At 41.6% G+C, this 18,361-nt stretch overlaps 1 protein-coding gene across 1 annotated transcript in view; it reads left to right on the forward strand.

The window, feature by feature from the left end:
* The window catches only part of ADGRV1 (adhesion G protein-coupled receptor V1), a 537,422-nt gene that overhangs the window by 180,935 nt on the left and 338,126 nt on the right, over positions 1-18,361 (forward strand). Inside the window, exons 68-73 of the mRNA XM_068981126.1 lie at positions 715-954; positions 2,358-2,507; positions 3,639-4,112; positions 10,047-10,190; positions 13,102-13,280; positions 16,470-16,601. Coding sequence (XP_068837227.1) covers positions 715-954; positions 2,358-2,507; positions 3,639-4,112; positions 10,047-10,190; positions 13,102-13,280; positions 16,470-16,601 — 1,319 coding nt within the window. The remainder of the gene's footprint in view (positions 1-714; positions 955-2,357; positions 2,508-3,638; positions 4,113-10,046; positions 10,191-13,101; positions 13,281-16,469; positions 16,602-18,361) is intronic.

The raw sequence follows: 18,361 nt of genomic DNA on the forward strand, positions 1-18,361 counted from the left end.
TGTTGCAACATAAAAATTCTGTTTCTTATAACTCTGAACATTTCTGTTTCTCTTATACTAGGAATTTATTTAGGTGTACTTGTTGCTGCATACCCAACAGAGTTTTCACTTGATTCAGATAGGTTTCAATGGACAGAACCTGTGCACTAGCAAGACGGTCTGTACTTGTGTTTATCAGAGTTTGTGAGTGGCCCAGTCATGTCTGATTCTGTGACCCCAGGGCCTGCAGCCCGCCAGGCTCCTCTGTCCATGGGATTCTCCAGGCAAGAGCACTGGAGTGGGCTGCCATGTCCTCCTCCAGGGGATGTTCCCAACCCGGGGTTTGAACCTGGGTCTCCTGCTTTGGCAGGCAGATTCTTTACTACTGAGCCACCTGGAAAGCCCTACAAAGTGTTTATTACTCACATATATATATGTGTTTAGAGTATGTACTTTTATATTTTTGGTGTCCTGTGATGTTGACAAATGACCAGGTATTCAGATTTTTTGTTACTTATTAGACACTGTTGTTCATGAAAATGGATATTCTATAGATTACATAGTTTATGTTTGTAAAGATTATTTTAAACAGCATGAGTTGATAACATAGGACTTTGTGGGAGATATTCTAGAATAACTTTCACATGTATGTATATATTTTTAATACTGCATATCCTGCAGAGTAGTTATTTGTTGAAAGCTGATTGTTTTCTTTAAAAACTAAACACCCTGCAGGTGAACTGGGAGATAGTAGGACCCAATTCTCAGGAAGCCTTACCATCGCAGAACCGGGACATCGCGGACCCAGTGAGCGGGTCCTTCTCTTTTGGAGATGGGGAAGGTGGAGTGAGAAGCATCATTCTGGGAATCTATCCACATGATGACATTGAAATTGAAAAGACTTTCATCATTAAACTTAAACTTGTGAAAGGAGAAGCTCAATTAGACACCACAGCTAAAGATATTACATTAACAGTAAGTCTGACTTTATTTTTCCCATAGAATTTTGGCTTTAAAGGATCTTTCAGAACATGTGCTTACATTTGTTGAAACTCTGTGGCCTTATGATAAATTAAAAGTTATAAAACCCAATGAAGTTGTTGCAATTCCTGTGGGTCAGATGTTCTGGTTGTTATATTTATTACATAGCCTGATACTGATAATTCTTTAGGATACTGAGAAATAGTTATTTTGCACTTTTTGAGAAAATTTGATGTTTTGTGGAGATTTGGCACTTTTCAAGAGAAGGGATTTGTTGTATCATAAACATTGGATATCTTTGCCATTAAAGAGTGTCAGAGTTCACAGGTAATCACAAGTCAGACTGCTGAAAGGAAGAATGGTACTTTTTCAGTCAGTGCAGTGATGGTGTGAGTCAGATCCAGATACAGTTTATTTGGTATGAATCACCCAGTCCACTGGAGCAGAAAGTCCTGGAAACCAAGGTTACCGGAAAAAAAGGTAGAGAGATGCACCCTTTTCTAAGTTTGGAAAAGCCTGTTTAATGTGGGATCTGTATCAGTCAGATATCCCCAGAGAACTGAAACTGTTAATGTTGGGAAACAGATATGAAGAAAGAGAGAAATTTTGTAAGGAATTATATCCCGTAACTGTGGGTCTGGCAAGTCAGAATCCATAAAACAGGTGGAATAAATCCATAAAGCAGGCAGGAAGCTCAGGAACGAACTGAAGTTGCCTTCTTGAGTCTGAATTTTGTGGCGAAGGGCAGCAGGCTGGAAATGCAAGCAGGATTCCTAAATTGTGGTCTTGAGGCAGAATTCCTTTTTCTCCGGGACGCCTCAGTGTTTGCTCTTTAAAGCTTTCATCTCATTGGATGAGGTCCATCCACATTACTGAGAATAGTTTTATTGACTTCGTCAGCTGGTTGTCAGTTTTAACCACATCTACAAAATATTACGACAACATCTGGAGACACTTTAGCCTAGTCAGGCTGACACATAAAATTAACCATCACAGGGCCATTACCTCTCTCCATATTATCAATCTAAATACATCATAACCAGTAGAAAGAGGTTGGCTAAACTTAGCTGGTTAAATGAAGCGAACATGAGGTGAGTAAAGCTAATTCAGGCTTTGCAGTTCTATCCTTTTAAGGTTCTACAGATTGTCATTTTCTGAACACTTATTCCCATTATCCTTGAGGAGTAAGAACCTTCTTGCTTTAGGTAACAGTCAGGGAAAGGAAGGATTTTAAAAGTTGCATAGCCAGATACAATCATGCCCAAGTGTCCTTATTGTGCTTCTTTCATTCCCTCAGTTTATCTCGTACATACACAACATATCAGCGTACTGGTACGTTGGATACTGTAATTTCATCTGTAGCTGTTACATATGTCTCCCCTCTGCTCTCTTTCTAGATAGAGAAGTTTGGTGATCCTAATGGAGTGATTCAGTTTGCTCCCGAGTCTTTGTCTGAGGAGACCTATTTGGAGCCATCCACTCTGGAAGGGCCCCTGATCATTACCTTCTTTGTCAGAAGACTCAAGGGTGTTTCAGGAGAGATTATGGTACCGTTTTTCTTTGGATTTTTAAGCAGAGTAATCGTTTGCCTGATGGTTGTGGTTGAGAAGACCAGAGAAACTGCATGTTCTGGAGAATTAGAGTTTTTGATAAACTGAAATGACATGAATTTTCACACATGCTGAGGTTCACCAAGGCCCCTTTGGGCTGGCTCGCTGGCACCAACCTCTGGTTATCTCTTTAAATATTCAGTTGCAGTTAGGTTAAAAACTCTTTCTCATATTTAATCACAAAGAATATGATTGAACTATTTTGTAATTTCTTGTTTGCTATAAGTGAAAGTGAAAGTGAAGTTGCTCAGTCATGTCTGACTCTTTGCGACCCCATGGACTGTAGCCTACCAGGCTCCTTGGTCCATGGGATTTTCCAGGCAAGAGTACTGGAGTGGGTTGCCATAAGTGAAGCTTTTTCTACTTAACAAGACTATCCATGATTTTTACAAATTGCTTAGTATATTCTTTATTCTCAATATCATTGAGATGCCCTTATAAATTATCAAGATATTCATTGAACAGATCAAGTTTATCTTTTGCTAGCTAAATTTATTTTGTGAAATCTCTCTATAAACTTAGCTTTTCCCCTGTATTGGAGATTAATTGTTACTTTTCTTCAGGTGAAGCTTTATGGAAGTAAAAAAATTTTGGAAAATAAATTTTTTAGAGATTTTTTGGGGAGAAATTCTTAATTTTTAAAATCTTAGATATCCTCTTTTTATTAAAAACAAACAGAAACCAATTCCAATGTGAATATCAGATTATCTGCTTACGTTTTACCCTCAAATATGGTCTTGTTCACTGTTGAATGTACTTGCGGAACTGGTATGGTATTTTAAAGTTAACTTGTTTCTCTTTATCTTTTCAAATTATGTTATTAATTTAGAAGCAGGTGAAATGAGATTTTGTCATCCTGTCCTGCAAATGCCATTTGATAGCCTGAAAGAGTTAAGACAGTTTCTGAATTACTTAAGTAGAGATACTTGGAAATTTTAAATTTGAATATATTGATGCACACTTACATAGGCAAGCTTTTTATATATAATTGAGGTAAACGAATTTAAAGGATTTTGATTAAATACACTGCGTTATATGACTTTGTTGGTGTTCTTCCTTTTGTTTTAGGTTTATTGGGAATTAAGTAGTGAATTTGATATTACTGGAGACTTTCTCTCTACAAAAGGAATTTTCACCATTGCTGATGGAGACAGTGAAGCCAGCTTTGATGTTCATTTGCTGCCAGATGATATTCCTGAGATAGAGGAAGTGTATGTGCTCCAGCTTGTTTCAGTAAAGGGAGGAGCAAAACTGGATACAGAAAAGTGTGTCATTCGGTTCTCTGTTTCTGCAAATGACGACCCGCATGGAATATTTGCCCTGTATTCAGATCATCAGTCCATACTTATCGGGCAGAACCTTCGCAGATTGCTCCAAATTAATGTAACCCGGCTTGCGGGCACATTTGGAGATGTGGCTGTTAGATATCGAATATCATCTGACTCCAAGGCGCAGTCTGTTGTTACAGAAAATGCAGAGAGGCAGTTGGTGATCAGAGATGGTACCAGATATAAAGTGGACTCAGTGCCAGTCCAGGGGCAGGTTTGTAGCATCTCTTTCGTTTTCCCAGTCATTCCGAAAGACGCCTTCAAGAAAACCCTTGTTAATCTCATGATCAGTCTAAAATCTGATTTCGATATTTAAATGGAACCGTGGAAAATGCCTTAGAAAATGCATAGTAATTAGTCACTTCAGTCATGTGCGACTCTGTGAGACCCCATAGACGGCAGCCCACCAGGCGCCCCCATCCCTGGGATTCTCCAGACAAGAACACTGGAATGGGTTGCCATTTCCTCCTCCAATGCATGAAAGTGAAAAGTGAAAGTGAAGTCACTCAGTCGTGTCTGACTCTTCGCGACCCCATGGACTGCAGCCCACCAGGCTCCTCCATCCATGGGATTTTCCAGGCAAGAGTACTGGAGTGGGGTGCCATTGCCTTGGTATTTGCAAATTATAAGTGAATAAGTATCTGTTCCTTCCTGGAGAAAAAATATTTTTGTCTGGATAGTAGAAGGCAGTTATTTAGTTCTTCAGAATTCCAGGAATTGTTCCAAGTGCTGCACACACTCACATTACACACTCATGTACACACTGGATGCTTATTGAGGGGGAGATATTTGAGCGCTTCCTTGCGCTCCTGTCTGGAGAAGGAAATGGCAGCCCACTACAGTATTCTTGCCTAGAGAATTCCAAGGACAGAGGAGCCTGGTGGGCTATAGTCCATGGATGGGGTCACAAAGAGTCGGACACGACTGAGTGACTAACACTTGTGCTCTTACTGAAGATCAGTGCAGTGAGAGACGGATACATGTTTCCTGGGGTTTGATGGGGCTACATGGTATCTGCCTTTCTCTCCTTGAAAATCTGCCACCCAGGAAGTCAGCTATGGTTTTTTTTTTTGTTAATGAGGAGAGAAGACAGCAGACTATTCTGCCAATATATCAGATGAAAGTGGCAGGAACCAAGTGGGTGCCCAGCAGTCTTTCTCACTCTGAGCCACAGAAAGTGATTTGAGGGACTGTCTTAATCCTTCCAAGAGGATACCTAATCTCCTTCCATATGCATAGGAGAGGAGCTCATTTATCTCACACATGGGATGCATTGCACCAGTGGGGCTGTTATCTCATGGCCATGGAAGGCCGTGCCAGAGGGTAGCCAGATTGGAGTCGTCTTGAGAATGGTATGAGGTGGATTGTGAACTTAGGAGACAGTAAAAAGGGTCACTGGAAGAGTGTACGTTTCTGTGGTGGAATGGCGATGAGCTGAATTCTGAAGTCTCTGATGAACATACAGATGGATTCCATGAAAGGTGAAATGTTTGGGTGCCTGCCAGTGTTATTCAAGAAAGGACTACAGAAGTGAGGCAAGACCCTTGTCATTCTTCCTCAAAGCAACTCCCCACCTGCTCCAGAGGTGCCGGAAGATTGATGGAAAGGTCCAAGAAGGGCTGGAGAAGTACTAAAAAGTCATGCCATGATCCCTTTCCCACCTTATCTTTAGCTGTGGATTGAGCAAGAACTGGGATAAATAGAGGAGCTTTAATGGAGTGTGAGATGAAAGTTTTTACTGGTATGGATCTGGCCTTTACCTTCATAAAAAATGACAGGAAGCTTTGAGATCTACACACAACATTGTCAAAGGGAAGTGCAAAGAAACCCTACAAAGCAGAAAGAGGACAGAAATGAGACAGCTTTCGGTTTATAGTCCACTAAGTTCAGCCCACTCAGTAATGGATGACCTTGGTTTCATTTAAGCCTATGATCCATAGAAAATTGGCTACCTTTTGACATAGTATACTAATTGGTACCTCCAACTGCCGCATAATTGCACTCATCTCAAATGCTAGTAAAGTAATGCTCAAAATTATCCAAGCCAGGCTTCAGCAATATGTGAACCGTGAAATTCCTGATGTTCAAGCTGGTTTTAGAAAAGGCAGAGGAACCAGAGATCAAATTGCCAACATCCGCTGGATCATGGAAAAAGCAAGAGAGTTCCAGAAAAACATCTATTTCTGCTTTATTGACTATGCCAAAACCTTTGACTGTGTAGATCACAATAAACTGTGGAAAATTCTGAGAGAGATGGGAATACCAGACCACCTAACCTGCCTCTTGAGAAATCTGTATGCAGGTCAGAAAGCAACAGTTAGAACTGGACGTGGAACAACAGACTGGTTCCAAATAGGAAACGGAGTATGTCAAGGCTGTATATTGTCACCCTGATTATTTAACTTATATGCAAAGTTCATCATGAGAAACGCTGGACTGGAAGAAACACAAGCTGGAATCAAGATTGCCGGGAGAAATATCAATAGCCTCAGATATGCAGATGACACCACCCTTATGGCAGAAAGTGAAGAAGAACTAAAGAGTCTCTTGATGAAAGTGAACGAGGAGAGCGAAAAAGTTGGCTTAAAGCTCAACATTCAGAAAACGAAGATCATGGCGTCTGGTCCCATCACTTCATGGGAAATAGGTGGGGAAACTGGAAACAGTGTCAGACTTTATTTTTTTGGGCTCCAAAATCACTGCAGATGGTGACTGCAGCCATGAAATTAAAAGACACTTACTCCTTGGAAGAAAAGTTATGACCAAACTAGATAGCATATTCAAAAGCAGAGACATTACTTTGCCGACTAAGGTCCGTCTAGTCAAGGCTATGGTTTTTCCAGTGGTCATGTATGGATGTGAGAGTTGGACTGTGAAGAAGGCTGAGCGCCGAAGAATTGATGCGTTTGAACTGTGGTGTTGGAGAAGACTCTTGAGAGTCCCTTGGACTGCAAGGAGATCCAAGCAGTCCATTCTGAAGGAGATCAACCCTGGGATTTCTTTGGAAGGATTGATGCTAAAGCTGAAACTCCAGTATTTTGGCCACCTCGTGGGAAGAGTTGACTCATTGGAAAAGTCTCTGATGCTGGGAGGGATTGGGGGCAGGAGGAGAAGGGGACGACAGAGGATGAGATGGCTGGATGGTATCACTGACTCGATGGGCAGATATACTATATATATCTATATATATCATATATATTTATCTCACAGGGGGTAAGATCCTTGATCTACCTAGCTTTTAAATTGTCTCTTGGGGTACCTGAGACATTTTGAAGGATGATCATCCTCTTTTCCTTTCACCTTGAATGCTTAATGGTACACTTTATAAAGATCTTAACTTTCCTAATAACTTTCCTTTGAGGTATCTATGGATATCTTCATATCTGTTTTGAACCTATATTAATTATTTTTACGATTTCTATTTTCAGTAAAGAGTAGCAAAAGTTTACTAGCTTGCACATACATGAAAGCTTCTCTCATTGGCATGCTTTAACATCTTTCATTAATACGATTAAATTTTCATGGGTTCCTTCTGCCTCTATGTTCCAGGATGTATGGTGTAGGCTGCTCCTAGATGGTTAGGTGTTGCTCTGTGCGTTAGTCTCCAAGGTGACCCTTTGGGGCCAAGTGTGACATGTGCCAAAGCGAGGGGAGGATTTTCCCAGTGGTCCCTTTCTTGCCTCACACCCCGAGTGCTCTTGAAGTTTGGGATGTTAGTTACAAGGTACATACAATTGTCCTTGCAGCACCCTCCTGATAAATGTTAGGATTTCAGCTGGGTCAGCCACAGGGAAGGACCTTCAAGTGGGTGTTGGAACAGAATGAGTTTCCATTAGGTTCTGAAAACTAGAAGACTCTTGATGTTGATTTAACATGAGGGTCAGAGTGAACAGTTCACCATCTGGTTAACAAGGTTAACGACAGGCTTCTTAGATGAAGTGATGGCAAGAATCACTGGTACACTAAAGAAACCTGTGTTTAAGAGAGCTCAGAATGCAAGATAAGATTATATCCATTGTTGTCATCTATTCAAGTATTTACGGGGCACTTACCATGGGTCAGCAGTTGTGAGAAGCACCACAGACACAGTGATCATGGGGTGTAATCCCTGTTGTCACACTGCTCCCTGTCGATGCAGGAGAAGGCCCTTTAACAGCCAGTTATAAAAGTGAGTAAGGAGGCAGTATTCAAGATGCACAGAGGATATTATGGGCGAGTAAATTCTATTCGTGCCAAAAGCCATCAAGAATGATGGGCAATCTGTAGAATGGTTCTGTGATCCCTCCTGGGTCCAGAACATGAGAGAGCATAACAGAATATGCTCAACTCCTAAAAACCTTCAAGTTCCTTTTCAAATTAGGCACCCTGCTTTCCTTCTGTAGGCAAACCAGCATTTCCCCAAGTGCCCTGTTGACTCCTGTTCAAACTTTAATGTTTTATTACCTCACGCTGGGGTCCTGGCATGCCACACAAGTCCTTGTGCTGAATGGGCCCGTGAACGGAGCTGGGTGGCAAGGCACAAATGCCTGGGTGCTTTGAGCTTACATCTGGCCCTTAGATTTTTAGGATATGGAAACAAAAACATGCTTAGCTGCCCAGCCAGTGCACTGCATGGGGAGGGGGCACTCCTTCAGGGAGAGGAGGGAGGCACACGATTGGAGTCAGGAGGCTGATTTATGTCTTGTTTCCTCAGCCCTTGATCTGTGCTTCATGATCAGTGAATGTCATTTTGAAAAAATGAAGATTGATCAAATGAGTAAAACATCTGTTCCCCTCATGTTGCACGTTGGAAACCACCGTAGTACATTACACATTTGGGTGGTTTGATGTGTGTTTAAGTACATTACACTTAAAAGAAGAATAGACCTCACAGAAATGGTTATTTTTACATCCAGTAAAGATGTATAGAGTCGTCAGTAATATTCCACGTTATGGCAGCGTATCCATTATCATTAGCAAGGTTTCTATGGACAAATGTAAGTGCTAAAAAAAAAAATCTCTGTAAAGTAATGGTCGTGGTGGTGGTGGTTTTGTTGCTAAGTCGTGTCCGACTCGTGGAATCCCGTGGACCGTAGCCTGCCAGGCTCCTCTGTCCATGGAGTTCTGCAGGTAAGAATACTGGAGTGGGTTGCCATCTCCTTCTCCACTGTAAATTAATACAAGTTTTTAAATTCAGGATTTCCCTATTTTGTTGGATTCTAAAACTTTGAAAATTGGTAGTCTAATACATGGTGTTAGAAGTTTTTACTTGTCCAAAATATTTGAATAATCAGTGTACCTATATCGTTATCTGTTTTGAGTAAATGTCATGAGAGTTATTAGTTCCTACCCAGTGAAGAAGGAGAAAGTGAGTTTTGCTGGTCTTAGGAGCTGACACTTTTCACCTCTGTGCTTCCTCCATTCTTGGAACACGTGATCCTATCACTGAGACTCCTGGGATTCTCATCATTCTTCAGGTCATCTAGGCTTCCCTGGTAGCTCAGCTGGTAAAGAATCCTGCAGTGCAGGAGACCCTGGTTCAATTCCTGGGTCCAGAAGATCCCCTGGAAAAGGAATAGGCTACCACTGCAGTATTCTTGGGCTTCCGTGGTGGCTCAGCTGCTAAAGAATCTGCCCACAATACAGGAGACCTGGGTTTGATTCCTGGGTTGGGAAAATCCTCTGGAGAAGGTACAGGCTACCCACTCCAGTATTCTTGGGCTTCCCTGGTGGCTAAGATGGTAGAGAATCCGCCTGTAATGCAGGAGACCTGGGCTTGATCCCTGGGTTGGGAAGATCCCCTGGAGGAGGGCATGGCAACACACTCCAGTATTTTTGCCTCGAGAATCTGCATGGACAGAGGAGCCTGGCAGGCTACGGTCCATGGGGTTGCAAAGAGTTGGACATGGCTGAGCAACGAAGCACAGCACACACAGGCATACATGGTGAATTTGAAAATTTTTGGTATTTTAAAAATAATATATGACTCTCACTCTTAGCCTAAAAGTCTTCAGCATGGGCCTTTGTTTTATAATGTGGGGGAAAGGGCATATATTGATGAAACTGATACAAAATGAGGCAAGTGCTAATGACTCACATCACATGTCAGTATTTTTCTTTGAAAATTATTTTTTGCTAATAAAAAGTCACTTACACTGTTTGTTTATAGGTCTTCCTACCCCTGGGCTCGAATTTCACCTTACAGCTGGTGACCGTGATGCTTGTTGGTGGAAGTTTCTATGGCGTGCCCAAAATTCTCCAGGAAGCAAAATCCGCCATCCTTCCAGTTCCAGAGAAAGCTGCCAATTCTCAGGTACTTGGCACTGGGTGTGGTACTCCCCTGGTACCACTAGAGGGCAACTCTTACAGAAAGGACTAAGATTCTTAGTTTGATTTCTTAAATCTATGTAATCCTGTGAATATCTAATTTAAGCATTATGGATACCCTATATGAAAGTAATTTGGCAATTTTTGTCAGTAGATGGAAAACCATATCTCCTTTTTTGAGTTTAAAAAAGTCTGTATCTTGTAGCATGTAAGGTATAGAATTTTTATTTGAATGTAAGGTATAGAATTTTAAAAATAACGGTCACCTAGCGTCAAAACTTCTGTTTTCCTGATAATGAGTATTTAATATTGAGATATTTTATGCTAAAAATTAAAATTAGAATGAAGCATCAGTTAATATTTCAGACTTTCTCATTTACTGACATTGTGAATATTTAATCTGTGGGGCTTTTTTTTTTTTTTACTGTGGCAAGCTTGTGCTAATGCAGATGAAAGCTAGTGGCACACTTAGGTATTTGAATCTTCTGCCTAAGTTCATTTTAGGGAAGATTGTTCCCCAATCACTTCATAATTCACAAGAGAATAAAGAATGCCTTGAGGGCTTTGCTTCCTGCGTAGGCCAGTTCTGTCAGTGTGGGAACAAGACAGGGCTGCTGCCTCTGGCTGTGGTACCATGTGTGTTTTATAAACCGTGAGAAGATGCCACCCTGCGTCCCACTCCCTCGGGTGGGGGCTCCTTCAGCTTGACCAGGAAGTGGGCATGGTGTCTATCCAGACAGACACTGGAGGCAGGAGTGTTAAGGCCTGGCCAACGGCTTAGTAACAGGGTCTGTGGCCATAAAGGGGGTGGTCTTCAAGTTACTACCTCCTGGGCGGGCTGCTGCTTCCCAGGGAATGAATTTGCTTTGCCCCTAAAGTGGAACCCACAGTGTTAAAAATAACTGAGAGGAATGGTTTTTGTCTGCAGCTCCTCTGTTCAAGAGGGAGTGAGAGTATAGCATATAATGCTTTGACGTTTTATCTTCTTTTGTTCGTAGGTCGTTATAACAAAGATTGCTTTCAACCTGAACCATTCACTTGGTGTAGTGAACCATTTTCTATTCCTTGTCTCTGCTTGTTGTCACAACACTGTATCACCTCGAAGGGCTAGATCACGGCCAGTCATAGTGTATTCCTGTCCTTGGTGTATCCTTCTATACTCCTTACCAGTATTTGAGTGTGTGTGTGTGTGTGTGTGTGTGTGTGTGTGTGTGCGCGCGCGCGCGCACATGTGATGTTGCTAGGATACTTTCAAACAGCCTTTAACCAAGTAGCAAGCATGAGCTGAGATATACTACAGATTTTGGCAGTTGCTAAGCAGAAAGCTTGCTGTAATAGGGAATCTAGACGGGTGTCAAGTTGAAGTTGTTTTTCTTTTCTGTGGCTTCAGAAGCTGTCCTATGGCCATCTCACACTTTTCTGCTCCTTTCCAGTCCAATTTAAAATGGGGAGAATGAGCCTTAATATAGAACTGTTGATCCTATGGTATCCCAAATTTATAGATATTGGGACCAAAAGAGGTAAACTAAGTTGTCCAAATAATAATGTAAAGCCAGGAATCTGGTTTTATTTCTATTCTCTGACCTGAACTTATTTTATCTATAAATCTAGATTTATATGGTACTCTGGGAAGGTTGACCCTAAAAACCAGATCTTACTTTATGTGGATGAAAAATATCATCATTTAAAAAAATCTTTGGGATAGAAAAAAAAAAAAATCTTTGAAGGTTTCTGATCCTCAAAAAAAGATATTAAATTGAATCAAAGGCTGAAAAAATCCTTAATAGAAAGTCTAGTTCGTGGTGTTCATTTTATAAATTCATTGTTGTATCTCAGAAAGAAGTCAAAGTTTAGTTTTAGACAGAACAGTTTCTATTAAGACCCATCAGTTCAGTTCAGTCACTCAGTCGTGTCTGACTCTTTGTGATCCCATGGAGTGTAGCATGCCAGGCCTCCCTGTCCATCACAAACTCCCGGAGTTTACACAAACTCCCGGAGTTTACTCAAACTCATGTCCATTGCGTCAGTGATGCCATACAACCATCTGATTCTCTGTTGTCCCCTTCTCCTGCCTTCAATCTTTCCCAGCATCAGGGTCTTTTCCAATGAATCAGCTCTTCGCATCAGCTGGCCAAAGTATTGGAGTTTCAGCTTCAGCATCAGTCCTTCCAATGAATATTCAGGACTGATTTCCTTTAGGATGGACTGGTTGGATCTCCTTGCAGTCCAAGGGACTCTCAGGAGTCTTCTCCAACACCACAGTTCAAAAGAATCAATTATTCGGCACTCAGCTTTCTTTATTTGTTGCTTTGTTGCTAAGTCACTTCAGTCATGTCCGACTCTGTGACCCCGTAGATGGCTCCACCATCCCTGGGATTCTCCAGGCAAAAACACTGGAGTGGGTTGCCATTTCCTTCTCCAATTCATGAAAGTGAAAAGTGAAAGGGAAGTTGCTTAGTCGTGTCTGACTTTTAGCGACCCCGTGGACTGCAGCCTGCCAGGCTCCTCCAACCATGGGATTTTCCAGGCAAGAGTACTGGAGTGGGGTGCCATTGCCTTCTCCAAGCTTTCTTTATAGTACCATATAAAGACCCATAGCAAGTCATTAAAATGGCAGTTTTAATCTTTTCATTTAACCATAGTTACAATTGTATTTTTAGATACTGTTAATTTAGAATTCACATTTTGATAATAAAGCTATAACTATAATCAAAGTTAGAAATAGGATACATTTTCAAAATTCAGGTTCCATTTCTTAAATACTATTCTTTAATCAAAAGTATTTTAGAGCAGAGAAATATATTGTGTAAACAAAGAGAAAGTTGACTTTTAACCCACTCCTCAGAAAACTAACCTTTAGAGAAAAAGAAAATATTCTAAGCATGTTTTCCTCTCAGGTTGGGTTTGAATCTACTGCTTTTCCACTCACGGACATCGCTGCCGGGACAAGCCAAGCTGTGATTTCTAGGAGAGGCACGTATGGCTCTCTCAAGGTTTCCTGGGCAGCTGGATACGTTCCTGGGTCAGAAATCCCTGAATTCACTGCTGTTGGCAACATGACCCCCAAAGTAGGTGAGTTGTGTCTTTTCTAGGGTTTTATCTATGAAACGTGGAAATGTATCATTGGCCACTAATTTTCTAGGATCCTCTTCACTCTGGACAATGAATGAGCTAGCTGTTTGCCTTCTAATCCAGTCTTCTCATATTTAAGTGATCAGAATTGCACTGAAATTAAAAACGTCATACCTGACCTGAAAATGATGGTCATCAGCAGCCTGCTCTATTTAAGCACGTTGCTTAGTTGCTGTCATGTCCGACTCTTTGCTACCCCATGGACTGTAGCTTGCCAGGCTCCTGTGTCCGTGGGGTTTCCCAGGCAAGAATACTGGAATGGGTTGCCATTTCCTACTCCAGAACATCTTCTTGATCCAGGGTTTAAACCCACATCTCCTGCATAGTAGGGAGATTCTTTACCACTGAGTCACCTGGGAAACCCCAGGTTTATACATGAGGAGTTTGTTAAAAGTAACTCTAAAAACCTAATGTGGCCCATGTGTGTCAGTCACTTAGTCATGTCTGACTCTTTGCAACCCCTTGTATTGTAGCCTGTGAGGTCCCTCTGTCCATGGGGTTCTCCAGGCAAGAATACTGGAGTGGGTTGCCATTTCCTTCTCCAGGGGATCTTCCTCACCCAGGGATTGAACTTGGGTCTCCTGCATTGGAGGCAAATACGTTACCATCTGAGCTATCAGTTCAGTTCAGTTCAGTCGCTCAGTCACGTCCGACTCTTTGCGACCCCATGGACCAGAGCGTGCCAGGCCTCGCTGTCCATCACCGACTCCTGGAGTTTACTCAAAATCATGTCCATTGTGTCGGTGATGCCATCCAACCATCTCATCCTCTGTCGTCCCCTTCTCTTCCTGCCCTCAATCTTCCCAGCATCAGGGTCTTTTCAAATGAGTCAGCTCTTTGCATGAGGTGGCCAAAGTATTGGAGTTTCAGCTTCAACATCAGTCCTTCCAATGAATACCCAGGACTGGTCTCCTTTAGAATGGACTGGTTGGATCTTGAGTCCAAGAGACTCTCAAGAGTCTTCTCCAACACCACAGTTCAAAAGCATCAATTCTTCGGTGCTCAGCTTTCCTTATAGTCCAACTCTCACATCCATTCATGACTACTGGAAAAACCAGAGCCTTGACTTTGTCGGCAAGTAATGTCTCTGCTTTTTAATGTGCTGACTAGGTTGTTCAAAACTTTCCTTCCTACGAGTAAGTGTCTTTTAATTTCATGGCTGCAGTCACCATCTGCAGTGATTTTGGAGCCCAAAAAAGTAAAGTCAGCTACTGTTTCTACTGTTTCCCCATCTATTTGCCATGAAGTGATGGAACTGGATGCCATGATCTTAGTTTTCTGAATGTTGAGTTTTAAACCAACATTTTCACTCTCCTCTTTCACTTTCATCAAGAGGCTCTTTAGTTCTTCTTCACTTTCTGCCAGAGGGTGGTGTCATCTGCATATCTGAGGTGATTGATATTTCTCCCGGCAGTCTTGATTCCAGCTTGTGCTTTATCCAGACCAGTGTTTCTCATGATGAACTCTGCATAGAAGTTAAATAAGCAGGGTGACAATATGCAGCCTTGACATACTCCTTTTCCTATTTGGAACCAGTCTGTTGTTCCATGTCCAGTTCTAACTGTTGATTCCTGACCTGCATACAGATTTCTCAAGAGGCAAGTCAGGTGGTCTGGTATTCCCATCTCTTTCAGGATTTTCCACAGTTTATTGTGATCCACACAGTCAAAGACTTTGGCATAGTCAATAAAGCAGAAATAGATGTTTTTCTGGAACTCTCTTGCTTTTTCCATGATCCAGCGGATGTTGGCAATTTTACTTCTGGTTCCTCTGCCTTTTCTAAAACCAGCTTGTATATCTGGAAAAATCACGATTCATGTACTGCTGAAGCCTGGCTTGCAGAATTTTGAGCATTACTTTACTACCGTGTGAGATGAGTGCAATTGTGCGGTAGTTTGAGCATCCTTTGGCATTGCCTTTCTTTGGGATTGGAATGAAAACTGACCTTTTCCAGTCCTGTGGCCACTGCTGAGTTTTCCAAACTTGCTGGCATACTGAGTGCAGCACTTTCACAGCATCATCTTCTAGAATTTGAAATAGCTCAACTGGAATTCCATCACCTCCACTAACTTTGTTCATAGTGATGCTTTCTAAGGCCCACTTGACTTCACATTCCAGGATGTCTGGCTCTAGATTAGTGATCACACCATCGTGATTATCTGGGTCGTGAAGATCTTTTTTGTACAGTTCTTCCGTGCATTCTTGCCATCTCTTCTTAATATCTTCTGCTTCTGTTAGGTCCAGACCATTTCTGTCCTTTATCGAGCCCATCTTTGCATGAAATGTTCCCTTGGTATCTCAAATTTTCTTGACGAGATCTCTAGTCTTTCCCATTCTGTTGTTTTCCTCTATTTCTTTGCATTGATTGCTGAGGAAGGCTTTCTTATCTCTCCTCGCTATTCTTTGGAACTCTGCATTCAAATGGGTATGTCTTTCCTTTTCTCTTTTACTTTTGGCTTCTCTTCTTTTCACAGCTATTTGTAAGGCCTCCTCAGACAGCCATTTTGCTTTTTGGCATTTCTTTTTCTTGAGGGTGGTCTTGCTTCCTGTCTCCTGTACAATGTCATGAACCTCCATCCATAGTTCATCAGGCACTCTATCTATGAGATCTAGTCCCTTAAATCTATTTCTCACTTCCATTGTATAATCATAAGGGATTTGATTTAGGTCATACCTGAATGGTCTAGTGGTTTTCTCTACTTTCTTCAATTTAATCTGAGCTATAGGGATCCCAGTCCCAATACAATAATAAAAAAAAAGACACACTCTTATATCCATGTATGTGTTCAACTGAATATTTCGGACAGTAAAGCAGCTGTTACTTTATCTACTTTATTTTGTAGTTATACCATTAGTTCTGTGAGGGTCAGTGACATGCCAGTGTTGGATGGTTTGACCTCTACCTTGTAGAATAGACAGGATTGAAGGCAAGGTTTATGTGGTCTACCGAGCTTCCTCTAAATTTATTTACACCCTGCCCCCACCATTGACTTTTTAAATGTTTTACCTTTTGTAGACCGTCGTAGAATTTTGGAAAAGGAAAGATTTCACTATATTTTTAAGAGTTGAATCCCAGTTTAAGAACTCAGAGAAATGAAACCCTGCTTCCTTTTTCCTGTTCCCTGTCAGGGAGGCTTTCCTTTTCCCATGGAGAAGAAAGTAAAAGAGTCTTGCTTTGGACACACCCAAGCCCCGGGCAGCTGGAGGCCTTTGTCGTTCATCTCTCTGGAGTGCAGAGCAGTGTCCCTGGTGGGGCTCAGCTTCGGTAAGACCCCCTTGATTTTTAGCCAAGAAAGTCCCCGAGGGATAAGCTGGAATTTACTGAATCAAACAAAAAAGACAGAAGGATTTTTCTCCTTGAAGCAAAGGCAAAACCAGTTTTAGTTCAGAGCAACACATGGCTGGCATGCCAAAGATGCCACACCACACACTGCTTGCATGAGGAGAGTTTATCATGACCTCTGACTCGAGAATGCTGGCTTGGGGTGCCATCTCCAGTAAGAACCATGATGGCAAAGCCATCTATTTTAAAAGGAAACTGTCTTCTGAAAAGGTAGCCCCAAATCCCGGATTTTCCTTATTGACAGAATAGGAATAAGAAATCGTAGTAGAATAATACTGTGACTTTTGAGTTAGATTTATACCAGTATATTTGCAGGTAAATATGTCCCAACCAAAAGCAGTTGACTTTTCTCATATGTGGGATGGGGTTGATCAGAACAGCAGAGAACAGATCTTAGAGGCAGACTCCTGGGTTTAATCCTGCCTCTGTCACTTACTTGCTGTGTGACTTTGGGAAAGTTACATAATCTTCCTGTTCTTTAGTTTACTTATTTGGAAACGGGGAAAAGTGTGTGGGCAAAACCAGTGTGTATTCAAGTATATTTGTGTACACGCTTATGTATGGGAGATATTGGTTGGTGTAATTCAGTATGGCTTTTGATTTAACACGTGTCAATCAAAAAGTGGACACAACGTATTTTAGGTTAACAAATTCAGTTGACTTTAATGAGAACAGTAATAGCTATCAGTTTAATTTTTAATTTATTTTACTGACGTATAATTGACTTACAATGTTGTGTTAATTTCAGCTGTATAGCAAAGTAATTCAGGCTAACAGTTTTATAGTGCTTACCCTAGACCAGGCATTGCCTCTATGTATGTGTGTGTATTTAGATTCGCTTACTCCTGCTTTTACTGCTCATGCTAACCATATGACATAGATACTACTGTTAGTCCCATTTTACAGGTAAAGAAAACGAGTCACAGATAGATTGTATAATGGGCTCGGTGTCACACAGATGATAAGTTTTGGGCCATGATATGAACCTAGGCTGTCTGAACTCATAATTATGACTGACAATAGAAAGTGATGGCTCTAAGTTGTCCTCCCTGAATGCATTTAAATTTAAATGAAAAAAAAAATCTATTAGCCAGAGAGATGATGTCTGTGGTCAAGATTAGGCTGATGGGCTACCGGTGTTACTTCTGAGATAACTGATTAAATCACAACAGAATTCCATGAAGTGAAGTGAAAGTCACTCAGTCGTGTCTGACTCTTTGTAACCCCATGGACTATACAGTCCATGGAATTCTCCAGGCCAGAATACAGGAGACAGTATTCCCTTCTCCAGGCGATCTTCCCAACCCAGGGATCAAACCCAGGTCTCCCACATTGCAGGTGGATTCTTTACCAGCTGAGCCACCAGGGAAGCCCACAGAATTCCACATGAAAGCACTAAGAACCGATCGGTGTCAATCACGGATGATTCTTCCAGTTCATATATAAGATTTTAGCAACATTTGTGTGAGAAAACAGTCCCATTACCGGCCAGCTGAAACCAGCAAGGATTTTTACATCTAGGAGGGGCAACTCTTCCTGCCTGGTAGATCGGAAATCTGACCAACATCCAGTGAGACTTTGATTTTGGTCCCCTGTGTGCTGATTATGAGAGAGAACCTGCCATCTCAGATCCTTCAAAGAGCTGCTGTGGGGTGATTGGAGAAACAGACCAGTGAGCTCTG

This window comes from Capricornis sumatraensis, chromosome 9 (assembly GCF_032405125.1).
Source record: "Capricornis sumatraensis isolate serow.1 chromosome 9, serow.2, whole genome shotgun sequence".
In the NCBI taxonomy this organism is placed as follows: Eukaryota; Metazoa; Chordata; class Mammalia; order Artiodactyla; family Bovidae; genus Capricornis; species Capricornis sumatraensis.